The 15880-nt window shown below is 38.1% G+C and overlaps 1 protein-coding gene across 1 annotated transcript in view; it reads left to right on the top strand.

Moving 5' to 3' along the window:
• Nucleotides 1-8677: 8677 nt before the first annotated feature.
• The window catches only part of Ralgapa2 (Ral GTPase activating protein catalytic subunit alpha 2), a 302869-nt gene continuing 295666 nt past the window's right edge, over nucleotides 8678-15880 (top strand). Inside the window, 1 exon segment of the mRNA XM_047542031.1 lies at nucleotides 8678-8957. Within this exon segment, the coding sequence (XP_047397987.1) occupies nucleotides 8852-8957 (106 nt within the window). The 5' untranslated portion in view covers nucleotides 8678-8851.

The raw sequence follows: 15880 nt of genomic DNA, 5'->3' as shown, positions 1-15880 counted from the left end.
CAAACATCCCTACCCAGAGGAGACCACTATTGGAGATTTGGCGTTTTGCAACCAGCAAGCCCACTCCCACATCCTAGCAGCCACATACACATGCATGTGAACTACGTATTGACAGGAATATTTTTTATAGCATGAACTCCAAACAAAACAATTAGAAGAGCTAGATATTCACTTATAGGAAAATGAATCAATAATTTGTGCCATCTTGGGAACTGGGTATCCACAGGAGGTCTCAGAATACCAAGAGACAACTGTAACCACTGTGGGCCACTGCAGGCATTCCCACTGGGACCCTGGGATAGGAGGCTATAGAGTCAATTCCTCAGCGTTCTCTCTCCCCAAAAGTTAAGGAACTAGGATTTTTTCCCATCAACTCCCTGGTCTGTCATTGGTTGAGTACTGCTTCTGAAAGCATTAACCCTTTAGTATGTTCAGCTTGCCCTGTGAATGGACCAAATACTTCCCCATGATGAAACAATAACAACAAACAACAATGACAACAACAAAAGCCTATGGCTAGAGAGTCACAGGTGTTCATAGGGATTGAGAGAACAACCAAGAATGTCTGCTCACTTTCTTGAATCAAGATTGCCAGCAAAAGTTTTAAGTCTACTGTTATTTTCCAACTAAGTTTCAAGTTAATGTGACATATTTAAGTTAGCTAAATACAGTTGCTATTTATTAGGATTTCACTTTCCAAAGCAAGAGAGATATAAACCATATAAATAATACATTGAATTCCATGCATGTGTGTGTGCACACGCACATGTGTGTGTGTGTTTGTCTGTGTCTCTGTGATGCTAGGGATCAAACCCAAGGCCTTCTGCATGCAAGGCAATGCTCCACCATTGAGCTATAATGAGTAAGTGAACAAAAACTGGGATTGTGAAGATGTTCAAGGACAGAATTCTGTTCTTTTGATTTTAAAATGAACATTTAAGCAATTGAAAAAAATGTCAATTGATCTATTTTGGATAGATTATTATTCACGCCAAACTTTTTAGTCTCTGAGTATTATTTCAATGTACTGTAAATATTCTATATATCTGTACTACACTATAACTATAGTTATATCATGGCTATAGCTGAAGTTATCCGATTTATATATAATATGATTTTCAATAATCTGAGTTATCACATCAATGTTTGAAAGTACCAATACACTTATTCATGGGTTTGTTATTATGATAACCAGAGAAGATAAAATACAACCTGGAACAAAATATTGAGTCACACATTTAGGTCCAAAAGTCTTTGTCAGCTTCCTTAATCCAGTATCATGTATGGTCCACTTACCTGGTACAATGGGGGTATCGGTGAAAGTATCTCTCTTTACCAAAGAGTGTAAATAAAACATGTGGAAAGCAAAGATTTCTGGGACATTGCTTCAACCTGTTCTGCAGGTACCCAGTGTGAGCTATGTAAAACTATGGGAAATCACAGCTGCATAAATCCCTCCCATTCAACACATTTATAAGTAAAGTGAGCAAGAGTGGACAATCTTAGCAAATAAAAATTGCCTTGTTCATATTTTCTGGGAAGTGGGGAAGAAGAGAAAAACAAAATTTGTACTGGGCATTGTGTTTAATTATTTTGGGGTTCATTTAATCTTTAGAATAAATAGCTTAATGCAAGTTTATCTTCATCCATAGATGTAGGAAACTGAGACTTGAAGAATTATCACCCCTTTAAGATTGCACAGCTAGTGGGGTTAGGAATGTGACTTGGTGGTAAACTGCTTGCCTAGCAGGCATGAGGCCCTGAGTTTGATTCCCAGCACTGTGGGGAAAAAAATTTTAGAATATAAGGGGGTACACGTTAGCTTTTTGTTCCTATAAAAATATACCTGAGATAATAAGCTTGCAAAGAGAAAAGGTCTATTTTTACTCACAGTTTTGGAGGTTTCAATCCATGATCGATTGACCACATTGCTTTTGGGTCTGTGGAAAGGCAGTGCATCACGGTAGGAGCGTGTGGCAAAACCAATAACCTCATCATGGCCAGGTCAAGAAAGGAAGAGAAAAGGGCTGGGGTTCCAGTATTCCTTTTGGAGGCATGCTCCCACTAGGCCCCACCTCTTAAAGGTCCCACTACCTCCCAACATTGCCATGGATTAAGGACCAAGCATGTAACACATTAATAATTTTCAAATTATTTCCCAAGCCTGGGTCTCCACTGATATTTTTTTTCTCCTGACATTCTATCAATGAATCATCTTTTGCTTACATAGTTAGTCAATTTCTACTGTTCACAACTATAGATCCTGCCTAAAATACCAGGCAAAAGTAGTCTCAATTTAGGACATATTTATGTGGATTAGAAAAAAAATCTGTATTCTTGTGTCATGTTTTCCCAAAATTATTATGTTTCCTAGTAATTACTTTGAGATTCATTATTTTTCTAGAAAATTATAGGAATTACCAAGTAAAACAGTGTGATAAATTTCTCCATTGTGTTTGAGTTTTGTTGACATTTTAAAAGTTCCATTCCCTTTAAAAAAAAAAATCAAAACACTCAGTTCTAAATTAAGGAGTAAATCTGATGTGATATTAAACCCAATGGTGGTGCTTTGTCTTTGGGAGCAGATGTAAAGGAACGAGCAAACTTTTGCAGACTTTTTATTGCGAGTAATTTTAACTCTCTCTAAACTTTGTACATTATCTTCTATTTAAGTTTCTAGGATTATGTGTATAGCTCATTGGCAAATGCATATTTAGAATGCATAAGGAACTGGGCCCAATCCCTAGCACCAATCTAAAATCAAAAACTCTGCTCAGTTTCCATGATTTCTGATATTTTTGAACATTATCTTTCAAAAAAATCTTTTTTTTTTTTTTTTTTTTTTTTTTTTTTTACCTTTTGCAAGTTCTTATGGTACTTACCTTTGGGGTTGTATTTTTCTAAGGTTGATATGTATCCATAATTCAATGCTGAAATGTTAATTGCTTCAGTTATAAAAAATAAAAAAATATATCCAAAGCTGATGACCTCATAGTTAAAATGCACAGTTAAAATGCACAGCTGTGAAAACATTTGCTTGAATAAATTTAGAAAAATGATTGAGTGTCTCTCACTTTAGGCATTACTTTGTTATCAGGTATCCATCAGACATATCAAAATGGCTGGTACATTTACAGAATTTTTTAAAAGTCTGTCCTTAAGTGAAATTCTCATATAAAATGATTTATAGTCAAGTTTAAAGCTATGTATTAAATCTCTTTTCTTGACAGATGTTTGGAAGGAGAAGAAACTAATAGGAAATATTTTCCATTAGGATAGAAACTAATAGGAAATATTTCTGGAGGAGAAAATAATATGAGCTTTAAATGTATACAGTTATATATCATCTGGAAAACAGAGACATTGGGGTTTCTTGTTCTTTTAGCATTGAATTTTATATTTCATTCCTATGAAGCATTGTCAACTTTTCTTAGAAATTTTAGGTAGTTGTAGATTCACAGGGGCACAATATGCATATTAAACAGAGATTAAATAGAAAATTTAGGATGAAAGTTGATATGAGGAAAAGCTTGAGTTTATTAGATTGTAGGTTTATATTGTTTTTGAAAATAAGAATGTAGAGGGCCCTGTGATCAATAAAAGCAGGTTCTCTGTCATGTGGGTCTATAAGGGCTTGGCTTTTTGTGGCATTAGCAACTACATGAAGATCCACATTATGGCTGACTTCTTAAGTGTTCTTACTTCTAAGAATAGACACAATGATCATCTCTGATAGGAAAAAACTGAATTTTCCCATACATTCAAATTAATGTAATATTCATGACAATTAGATTAATATGTGGGCACATGATATGTTAGTTAATCTGTGAAAGTAAATCCTCCAAAACTGAAAAAGTCTTTGATGAATGAGAAATCAGGAAATAAAGTTTTAAGATAACTATATTTTTAGGATAACTTAGGTTATCCAGAAACTACAGTACTATCCAACTAAACATCTATAATGATTCCAATTATTGAAGTTAAAAAGGCAAAGGAATAATCTCCAATAGCAAAGATTGAGTATATGGGCAAGAGTTGGTTGGAATTAGATAGAAAGGGTCTTCCTGATATTTTTCTTTTGCTATTAGTAATAGAAACAATTTAGGTGGTTCAGGAGGGGGAGGCAGGAGTATTAGAATTTCAAAGTCAGCCTCAGAAGTGAGGACCTAAGCAACTCAGTGAGACCCTGTCTCTAAATAAAATATGAAAAAGAGCTGGGAATGTGGCTCAGTGATTAAGCGCACCTGGGTTCAACTCCCCCCCCCAAAAAAAACAAAACAAAAACAAAAAAACAATTTAGGAAGAGACAGAGGGGGCTGGACTGAGGCTGAGGAGAAAGAGTAAATTGTGATTTTTATAAATAATGAGTAATCTGTTCAAGAAGATAGAAAACGAGGTTTATTTATAAAAAGTTGAAGAAAACAAGGATAGAATTTTAAAATTTGGGTGCATAATACTTTAGTTAAATTGAAAACATTATATTGGACATGTACCTAATTGTGCTGTAGATATTTATGAATGAATAAGTGACTAACTGCAGTCATTTAATATATATTGATTTAATGTGCCCTGTGATGTACATAAGCTCAGCAATAGTAAACCGCAGAATAATTTGAAAAATATTTAATATTAATGATTACATGAGTTGCAGTTTTCACATAGATCCTGGAAAGACCAATTTTCAGTACATAGAAAAGAATGGGAAGACACAAAACTACGATTACAATTTAGCTATAGTAGTTGATCAATAACTCTCTTGGTTCGAATTTAGATAAATAGTATACAAAAACAATAAGTCTAAAATTTGACTCTGGACATCAGGAATTAATGAGTTTCTATTTATTCTTTGTACCTTCTTGGTCTCTCATCCCATTTTGCTACTTAATCATGATCACTGACTTCCCAAACAACCTAGTCCAATTTGGTGTTGGACTTGGTACCTGATGAAGAGAGTGAGGGGGAGTGAATGATAAGGCCCTGAACTTTTCCCTGTTTGGGATCTGGAAACTTACACTCAGTTCAGATGTATTTTCCCATTTGTTACCGAGAAAGTGTCTTAGTCACCTGAGGGCTTTGATGTGTGTGTGTGTGTGTGTGTGTGTGTGTGTGTGTGTGTGTGTACAAACAGTCTGAAACACTAACCTAGTACAATGACAATAAGTTCTTTTGAATATTATTATGGATTCCTGAATTTTTATTTATTTGAATATTATAATCAATCAGTATTATTCTTTTTGATGATCAAATTAACACATATTTGGTCATAAGTAACTCCTTCAAGCTGGACAAGTTCTTGGTGATTCAGGAGTTTCTTTGCCTTTGGTCTTCACATGACCTTCTCTCTTGGTTCTTTATTTTTTCCTCTGTTTCTTGCAAGGACTCTTGACATTGGATTTAGGTGCATCCAAATAATCCAGGAGTATCTATCTCGAGTTCCTTCATGTAATTACATCTGAAAATACTTTTTTCCCCCTCAAATAAAGTTTCACATATTCTGGGGTTTAGGACATAGGCATATCTCTTGTGGAGGGGGCATTATTCAATCTACTAGATTGACTATTACAAAAATTGCTGGAAAAAATAACCTTCCACAAATTGTTGTATATTTGTGGAGATTTATCTTCAGGGTCAATTCTTGGAAATAGAATGTCTGGGCCATAGGACAAATAAAATGCAATTTTGTCAAATTTCCCTCCATATGAGTTATATTGTTTTACAGCCCTAACTGCTATGTTTCTGTAGCTTTGCCACTTGAATGTGTTGTCAAATGTGTGGGTTTTTTTTTTTCTCTGATTCTAATCAGAAAAAGGAGTTACTTATGACCAAATATGTGTTAATTTGATCATCAAAAAGAATAATACTGATTGATTATAATATTCAAATAAATAAAAATTCAGGAATCCATAATAATATTCAAAAGAACTTATTGTCATTGTAGTTTTAATTTGCATTGCAAGTTTTAAACTCTTGACTTCATTTTCCTCATTTATTAATTAAAGTGGGCCAGTTATTCAATAGAACTTAATTGTCTGCAAAATACTTGATACTCTGAAACCTCCAGGGACAAAGAATTAACTACAAAGTAGGTGATGTCCATAAAAGTTTTTAATTCAGTAGGAATGATTTTTGAGAGAAAAACAGAAAATAAGAGACCTATGCAATATACATGTGGGTAAAAAAGCATTACCATCATCATCATCAAACATGTTTCTTCCTTTTTAAGAGATGATATGGAGTTCTACATTTTCATCAGTAAGTATGATGAGTGAGCTGAATCTATATGCAGAGATGCCTGTTTCTGGCAAGTTTTGACAGTGTCACATGTTTACTGTACTATCATTTATTCCTTCCTTTGTCTAGTTGCTCAGCCTCCTAAATAGATTGGAAGATTTGGAGGTCAAGGGGATTATGTTGTACACATCTTTTATCCTCGAGGCTTAGAATCATGCTTTCACCTTGCAGGTACTCAATAAATGTTTGACAATAATGCAGCTTGCTTTGTGATAGAAAAATTGAATCCTTTAAGATAAGTACATTTTATTTTTTTTCAATAAATGTAAGGAAAGATACCATCTTCCAAAGGAATGGGGCAGTGAAAACTTTGGTTTCCTGCCTGTAATAGGGGAAAAGTGAAGCTGATGCAACAAAGGTCCTTGCCTTGGTTTAAAAGAGAACATTATTTCTCTCCCTTGTAACAATTTTGGCAGTTTTTGACCTTGATCAATGATGTAATCTGGGGACTCAGGCTGGTAGGGTAGCTCTGCCATCATCCTGAGCATGGGAATTCCACCTCTGGGTCTATGAGATTCATCCATGTTGCTGGGTTTATCAGTATTTTTTATTGTTGGGCAATATTCCTTTGTGTTAATGTGTCCCAGTTCTATCAGTGTTATTTGGACAATTCTAAAAATAGAACCTGTTGGAAAAATTGGGGTGTCACAAGAAATCAGATATAAACTCAAAAGTTACTCAGTAAGGCAGACTTTACTTCTGCAGAAGGGTGTGCTCCCAAGAAAAATCTGACAAGCAAGCACACTGGGCAGGAAGTCTGCCCAGTTTTTTATCCTTAATGCAGCAGCACAGCCTCTTGCTCTGATAGGAGTAGTTCAGAGTTTCAGTCTACCTGACTTACTAATTTAAAATTGGAGAGGGCAAGGGGAAGGGCTATAGTTATGACTGAATCACCTACTACACTATAGGCATTGTGATTGGAAGAGTGAGGACAAAGGAAGATATGTTGGGGGGGGGGCTCAAAATGGCTACATTTTAAACATTTTGTAACTTAAAAATAGCTCCACCTAACTACACACTATGAGATTTCGGTTTTACAACAGCAAACACATTCTTGTTTTATATTAGGAAACTCAAACTACAGGTTTAACTTTGACAGAAAAGAGAACATTAATCTTACAAACCTTTAAGAAGTATAACATTTTGATTTTGGCATGTCTATTTGAAATATGTAGGACTAGGTTAACGTTTCATTTAATTTCATTTAATGAGTTTTATTGAATGCCAGTAGAGGTCAAATTCTGTGCTCAGAGATGGAGACAGAAGGATATGTAAATCCCTGACTTTTCCTTAAGCTACAGTTCAGCTGGAGGAGAAAAAGAACACTTTGGTTGTCCCAGTTTGGATGGAAATCACGTGATTCTAAACAGTAGCCTTAAGTTCTTGATGAAAAAAGCTGAAATGTCAAAACTTGGAGGTTCCCGATGCCAGTAAATAATCCTTCAGTTCTCTTGCAAGAAATGTCCTGACCATCTTCCATCTCAAAGTCTTGCCCCAGGGAACAGACGTCTGGCCTTAAAAAAGCCTACTGGCCTGAGAGTCAGGTCCCTCAGGTTCTATTTCTGGTTCTGCTACTGGATTGCTATGTGGCTTTGCACAACATAGGGAACATTCACTTCCTATTAGGAAAGCAGCAAGACGCTGAGCGCCCTCTGAGCAAGCGACCTCCACATTCCAAGTGAGGTTGGGTCCTGGAACTAAGGGGACTGGTGGGACACCTCACAGGAGACCAGGCATACCCCTCCTTGCTGCCAAACACATTTATTTAGTATGTAATTGGAGCGCTGATTTAGCGTAAACCCGGAAGCTAAACCTAAAAATACTTCGCATTTTAAAAGCCTTGCAACGTTTCATACGTGATTGTGTGTATGTGTGTGTGTTTCCCCTTGCACTAGAGGGGTAGGTACGCCTTCGGAAGTATGAAGGTACAGGAGTACGGAACTTCCCGGGGCAGGGGAAAAGCAGATGATGTTTCGTACCTTTACGACTCTGGAAAGGAGGTCGCAGCGTCTTGCCTCCCGAAGAACTACATTTCCCAGGAGCACCTGCGGCCCACCGCGGGCGGGACCACGTGCTCATAGCCCACTGACTCCCATTGTGCGGAAGGTATCCCACCCTGGTGGGGGGGGGCTTTCTTGCGGTTCATCCCGGGACTTGTCGTACAACGCGCGCGAGGAACACGCTTCTTTGTGATTAGCCGTGCCGCCTCCGGGCGCGTTCCCGTGAGGTCTGAGCGGGAGGGCGGGTGTCCTGCGAGGCGGGGCTGATACTCGCGCGCGCGCGACGCGCCCGAGGGGCTGGCCAGCACCTCCCGCGGGGCGGGGCTGCTGGTTCCGCATCGCCACCGCCTTCCTGCCCCCGCCCCTCACCGGGCCCGGCCTGCCCCTCCTTCCTGGAGTCAAAGCTGAAGCAGAGGTGGTGGCTGTGGCGGTGGCGGTGGCGGCCCGAAACGCGGCGGTGAGTGGCCCGCGCGACACGCGCCGGCCCCGACCCTATGCGGTGACTTGTGCGGCGCAGGCGCTCCTGCCCCGCCGGCGGGGCCCAAGCTTCCCGCGGCGGGATGTTCTCCCGAAGGAGCCACGGGGATGTGAAGAAGTCCACCCAGAAGGTGTTGGACCCCAAGAAGGACGTGCTGACTCGCCTGAAGCACCTGCGGGCGCTGCTGGGTGAGGCGCGCGCCGGGGTGCTGGGGCTCCGGGGCACCTGCCTGGGAGGGTGTCGTCTGCGGGCGGCCCAGAGACCCCGCGGACACCAACCCTAGGGTCGCAGACAGGGATGCTGGGTCGGGGACTGGGGTTAGGTGGGCTTCAGACCTGGTCTAATCGGGACTGGGATCCCCGAGGCATTGTTCCCCGGAAAGCCCTAGCCTGGCCGCGGCCACTGTCCTGTCGCCCTCGAGTGTAAACTGACCCAGGGTTCTCATCGGGGCGCCTGCCCTCCCGGGTAACCTCGAGGCCCGGCACAGAGGTGACTATCCCCTGTACTTCCCAGCACATAAACTGAGCCCCAGGTGGTACACACACCAAACTGTCGTCTATCCCTCCTACTTTTTAATTTTGGAGCCTGATACTTTAGGTATAATGAGACCCAGTGATCCCAGCACAGACTGAATTGAACTGTCATCTCTTTCATTCCCCCCCCCCCCCTTTTATTTATTTTTACTTTTGAGTCTGAGGCAGCGAATACACTGATTCCAAGCGATATCAGCACAATTTAACTGTCATCTCTTTTCCCATGTCCCTCTATTAATTTTTTATTTTAGGTCCGGCTGTTTCAGTTTCTTTGTGTTCTTGGTGTGAAGGGGGCTTTTCTGCCATTTGGAGGGAGGGGTGGTTTTCTTGGGTTCATTATTACCACATGACAACCATGAGCCTATGATTTCTTCCGCTTTAATGACCTTTTGGGTGGAGGCCCTGCAGATCCCAGGTGGGTCTGGAATTGACTTGTGTTGAAGCTCACCCCTTTGGGTGTAAATGTCCACCCGGCTTCCTGTCACCTGCTGCATGTGATTAGTGGTTGACTTTGTTTTCTTTCTCTCTCTCTCTCTCTCTCTCTCTCTCTCTCTCTCTCTCTTTAACCCTCTTAGACAACTTTTGTTGAGGGCGGAAACACCTTTGCTCATCTATAGTCAGACTTGTCTTTGGGTATTTGGGGGCTTAGAGGAAAAGGTACCTTACATTTCTTTTAGTTGTGTTTTAGTGTTAAAATAAGCAAAAATCACCTAATTTTAACGTGTCTGTCACTTGAGAAAATATGACATAAAGAATTCTTTTTATAAGTGAGAATTTTAAATAAAGATCTTTTTCATAATATTAAAAGTGCTAACTATTTCTATTTATACTCTGTAAACTACAACTAAGGAAAACAGACAAAAAACAAAAAACCAACATCTGGGGATAGGTGAGTTATTCACTATCTCAGATTCCTGAAGTTTACATTTATTTATTCAATTTGGAATGAAATGTAAATTAGTTACTGTTACTGGGATTAGTTTTCAAGACTTTTGAAAGTGAAATGTGCTGTTCTTAGTAAACTGAACTTTCTACTTCCTGCACTTACTGATTGCTTTGTACCTGGGTTTTAGTAGTGACTGATTAACACCTAGTGCAGGGACATTTTTGATAATGAAGAGTTGAGCAGTATTTTAAAAGCATTTGATACTTTGAGACTTTTTTTGTGCTAGAGAATTTAAACCTTTGTTCTGTCTAAGTCTACAAGATTAAGTTGGCTACATTTTATAAAGAAGAATTGATTAAACCCAGATCAAACTGGTTTCTTAGAGATACACAGTACATTGTTATCATTCTGAGAAAGTAGATACTTTTCAAGTCTGTGTAATTATGGTTTGTCTTTAAGGTGTATGTCTTATTTTAAGGAACCTCCTTTTATCATTTCATTGATCTCAGTATGACTTCAGTTTTGTAACATGGAGAAGTTCTTTGATATTTCCTTAGGTGTATGTTTTTCTGTTGTTGATAGCATTTGTTTGTGGAATGGCCCGTTTTCCTTTGTTTATTACTATGATCTTTATAGGGACTGGATTTTTACAAAATTTGCCCTAGGAGTTCTAGTCATAATGTTTAATGTTAACTTTTGCTTTACAACTGGGATTTAAAGATTTTAAAGAAAGGTGGTACATTAACGCATTATTTCCTACTTTATCATATACCCTATCTAGTTGCTACTTATTAAAAAAAAAACAATCAAGGCCCTTTTCAATGGAAAGATAGGAATTAAGCCAAAATTAAGAAAACTGAAGGAAATGAATAGTAATTTCTATTGTATTTTATGTGTAAATTTATATAACACTCTTGTTTTTCATATATTTTACCTTCCAGTAATAATAAAGATGTTATTTAGCATATAAAGATGATACCATCAACTGGGTTTACAGTCTGTGCCTGCCACTTGCAACTGCATAACTTGAGCTAGTTACTTAGACTGTCCTTGAATCAGTTTCTTCACTCTGTTAAATGGGTATGGTAAGGTCCGTCATGTAAAGGGTTATTGTGAACATGAGGTATAAATGACTTCAGTGGAGTAGGCATTTAACAGCTCCCTCTTACATTACTTTTCTCCCAGCATTGATAGGATGGGACAAGCATTTTGATAGTAGTTTCTATACTCTTCTTTCTTATTTTTTGATAATGGTGATAGATTTATTCTCTCTTCATAAAAGTAACCTATGTTTAAGACAACTGGCTGAGAAAGAGCATTAGTATCGTGATAATGACTTAAGTTCTAACTTACTTAAGATACTTTGACCTGGCTAGATACTGTAGATTGGCCTGATATTATTAACTTGATTTTATATAAGGAACATTGAGGCAAGGTAGGACTTACTAGCTGCCAAGCCATGTACTAAATGGTTTACATGTGTTATATTAGAGGAAGAACAAAGAGCTGACTTCTAGTTCTTCCTGCACTGTTGAAATCATCATTGGGAAAGTAGATGACCAAATAAACCAAAACCCTAAAACATCGTGTGTATTACTGTTTTGCTCCAATAAGAATTTCATGTCTAATTGAAAGGTGAGTGCTTACTATAAGTCTCGAATTAGAGTTAGGCATTGATAAAGGCAAGAGGAGTCAATATAAAATAATAGTAAACATATGGTACGTTATGTAATTAGCTAGTTACATGGCAGACTCCATTATAGATTTCAGAGGACAAAAAGATCATTAAAGAATGACATAAAAGGGCTTGGGGTTGTGGCTCAGTGGTACAGTACTCTCCTAGCATGTGTGAGGCACTGGGGTTTGATCCTCAGAACTCGGTACCAGAATGACATAAAAGTTGGAGCATCTTGAAAGTTTGACTCATGCTGGGCCTGAAGAATGGTTAGACAAGCTCTCACCAATAGAAATGTAAACGAGCCATGTGTGTTATTTAAATTTTCTAGTAACCACATTTAAAAAGTAAAAATTAACAATGCATTTTAATCTCATGTATATAATATGTATTATACCAATAGGTAGTAAATATAAAATATTAATGATAGTTTTTATATTATTTTTCTATACTGTCTTTGAAATCTATTGTATATTGTATACTTGTAGCACTTTAGTTCTTATTAGCCACATTTCCAATTTTCAGTAGCCAAATGTGGCTAGTTGTACACATCAAACAGTTTAGGTTCAGAATTAGGGAAAGTAGGAGAGGGAAGTTCCAAGGGAAGATAGAAGAATTGATGGTGGAAACATACAAGGCAGTGATGTAGGAGGGTGCGGAAACCAACTTGAACTCAACCTTCATCTAGTGGGGGAGTGGTGAGAAGTAGTTTTGGATCCTGAGGACCCTTGCCCTGAAGGTATCTACAGGGTCAATGAATAAGACTTAAGAATTGCCTCTCTGACTGCAGGGATAGGAAAAATAGATTGGGAGGGGTGGCATTTGAGGCAGGGCCATCGTCTGAGGGGAATGTGGCAGTAATGGAGCAGACTGATGAAGGATTGCCTAAAATAAGACACAGTCCAGTGGATGGAGAGGAAGAGTGTGATTATAGATAGAGACTAGGGAGAAGAAGGTAGTGATTCTTTAACTGTAGTAATGAAAAGGAGAGTTGAAAAAACTGATCCAGGAGTGATTAATACGAAGAGATTTGGGATCAGAAGCTGTCAGAGTCAGGTCAAATCAAGGGATCAGAATTTGGACCACAGATTCAGAACCAGAGAGAAAAGTCTGTCACAAATGTTCTATCTGCTGACTCAGCAAAATATAGCATTATGGTTTATTTCCTTTTATGCATCTGTAATTTAATTTGGGACAAGTTCACTTATAATTTAAAATATTGCTTTTTAAATTTATTAGCATATTTGATGTTTTGTTCCTCTCATTTTTAGCTACAAACATTTATTGACACCATGTACTATAATTCATCTTACCATCTTCTGGTTAGTTACATTGTGTTGGTTTTTTTCCTTCTTTTTCCTCTTCTTTCCTCATACCTCTCATACAAATATTACCTCTGTATTCATCTTGGGAAGCAGCATTTTCTACATTTTATGTTATTTCCTTAGAATAGATTCCTTTGAAGTCAAAGTGCTGTCTTGAGTATGTTTAGGATTTGATTCACAGTAAGTGTTGCTCCAATGGCCCTGCCAGCAGCAAGGATTGAGACTACCTTTTCACTGTAGTCTGATTAACAATAAACATCTTTTTATAATCTGATAATTAGTGGTGGGTGGTGGGTATTTGGAATATTGGGAGTGTCCTGGGAAGGAGTTCTGTCTTGTGTTGGGGGAAGATGTGTTTGGTGTTCTACATTTTGAAGTTGAGAAAATGTGAGATCCAAGTAGCATGTCTTAAACAAAGGTTGTGGCACATAGGATTTGAAGCTTAAGGAGAGGATAGAAAGCTAGTATGTTATTTTTTATGATGATCTCATTGACTTTTCCTACAACTGTGATCAAGGTTAAGTTCCTACTCCCAACCCACAGAAGACGTGCAGTGAGGTTAACTCTTGTCTGCCAGCTCTTGGCCTGTAAGTGGCAGAGCTGGGCTTCATGTGTTTATATAGCCAGTATTGTGCTTCAGCTAGTTATCTGATTCAAAATAATGTTTGTACATCAGAAAATATAAATGTTAATATATAAGTAAACCCCTAGCAGTTTTGCATGAGTCCCTAAAATGTTACTATGACATTTATATCTCTCTTCTTGGTCTTTCAGTATTCTTCCAGTGAGATTTGGGGAAGTCATATTTAACTTGAGCACAGCAGAAGATAAAAAGACTCCTTCTTTGTTTTTGTGTTCATTGACTTCTCTGTGTCCTTGGCAGGTCTAGTCGGTAATAAGATATTTGCATATATATTAATGCCACATGGATGTTCTACCACCAGAACAAACCTTGCAGGTATAATTTCAGGTTCGTCATGTAGTTCTAGTATGGTATTTCTTAGATGACCTTGATTTTGTCATAATGCTCCCTTTGCTAATTTTTCACCAGTGACTACTGTTTTGTATTCATAACCTCTAGAATGTAAAATGAACTTTGGACACTGTTTTAGTTAGCTTTTCCATTGCTGTGGCCAACTGACAGGAACAATTAGAGGAGGAAAAGTTTATTTGGGGCTTATGTTTTCAGAGATCTTAGTCCATAGACATCTAACTTTACTGTTCTGGGCCCAAAATGAGGTAGAACATCATGGTAGAAGGGCGTGGTGGAGGAAAGCAGGTCAGGGCATGGTCACAGGAATAAGAAAGAACTTTGCTCACCAGGGACAAAATATACACCCCAAAGGCATGTCTCTGTGACCCATCTCTTCCTTCCACTCTCTCCTGACTATAGTTACCACAGAGTTAATCTATGTCAATTCCCAGTTCAACCTTTCCATCTCCAAATAGTCCTTGCACTGTCTCACACATGAGCTTTTGGGGGATACCTCATATCTAAACCATAACAGACACATACATGTCATACAAACACAAAATCCCTGCTTTTAGGGCTTGAGGTTGCCTAGATTTATGATACAAAAAAAAGGTAAATTTATGATAAATGCCTGAGTTCAGATATTTTGCTTGCAATAACTGAAGAGGATTGCTGTCCATCTTTTACTCTGTTCTTTTTGGGAGTGATCTCATAAATGCATTTAGCCAGAAGGGGGAAAGTCTGTAGAATGAGGCTGGCTTAAGTAGAGGAGATGTCATGTTGTCTGCTCTTCTACTCAGTGACCACATGCCCCAGGGTGGGCCTGAGATGGGGCTCTGCTGTGCCCTCTGAGGTCTTCTTTCCTCCAGGCTTCCTCACTGTGGGATCACATCCCTACTCAGTGTGACTCTGATGTTCAAGGGTCATTTTGGTTTTCTTCATTCTGCATTCATGTGACACAACCCCACATATGATATAATTCCACTATATTGATAACATATTTATTTACCAATTTATACCTGTGCAGAATGTCTTTTCATACTCTCATTTAGTCAAAGTGCTACCTTCAAGCAATCAGTTCATATAAGTCATAAAAGGAATGTATTAAATACCTGCTTGTGAATGTATTTTCAGTAGTGTGCCTGGTTTTGAGTAGTTATACCTAGTTATAGCCTCCTGAATTTGTAGGATCAGATAGCTTTTTATTTTTTTAGGTAAAAAGGGATCCAGAATCTACTTTCAAAACTAAGCAATTGAGAATTTGATGAAGTTAGAAGAAAAGTTTACAGAAATTATCTTTTAAAGGATTTACCTTACAGATTCTTAGAAGAGCTTTGTTTCTGAGTTATTTCTGAATTCTCAGTTCAGGGTTTTAGCTTTGAGTTTTAGAAAAGAGATGTTTTGTAACCCTTTGTGTCTTTTATATTGTTTTAGAAGCTAAAGCCACATCTGAAAGATAGTGAACACTCTTTTTAAAATAGTTGTAATTAACGGTAAACATGTTCTTTGATTTTACTATTAGAGTTGTGGTTTAGTTTTTTGTTTTTAAATCTCTTTACATGAAGTTAAGGAGAACCTATTGATATTATATTATATTGATTTTAAGTGAGTTCATTGAACCTCAGCCATACTTTCAACGAAATACATCATACTAGTGACATTGCTTGTGCCCCACAGTAGGAGCTGTGAGAATGTATTGCTGTGGCTCCTGCTTTGTGG

Source organism: Sciurus carolinensis, chromosome 2, assembly GCF_902686445.1.
Source record: "Sciurus carolinensis chromosome 2, mSciCar1.2, whole genome shotgun sequence".
Classification (NCBI taxonomy): domain Eukaryota; kingdom Metazoa; phylum Chordata; class Mammalia; order Rodentia; family Sciuridae; genus Sciurus; species Sciurus carolinensis.
The sequence above is the reverse complement of the archived record's forward strand: the minus strand, read 5'-3'. Positions and strand labels throughout refer to the sequence as shown.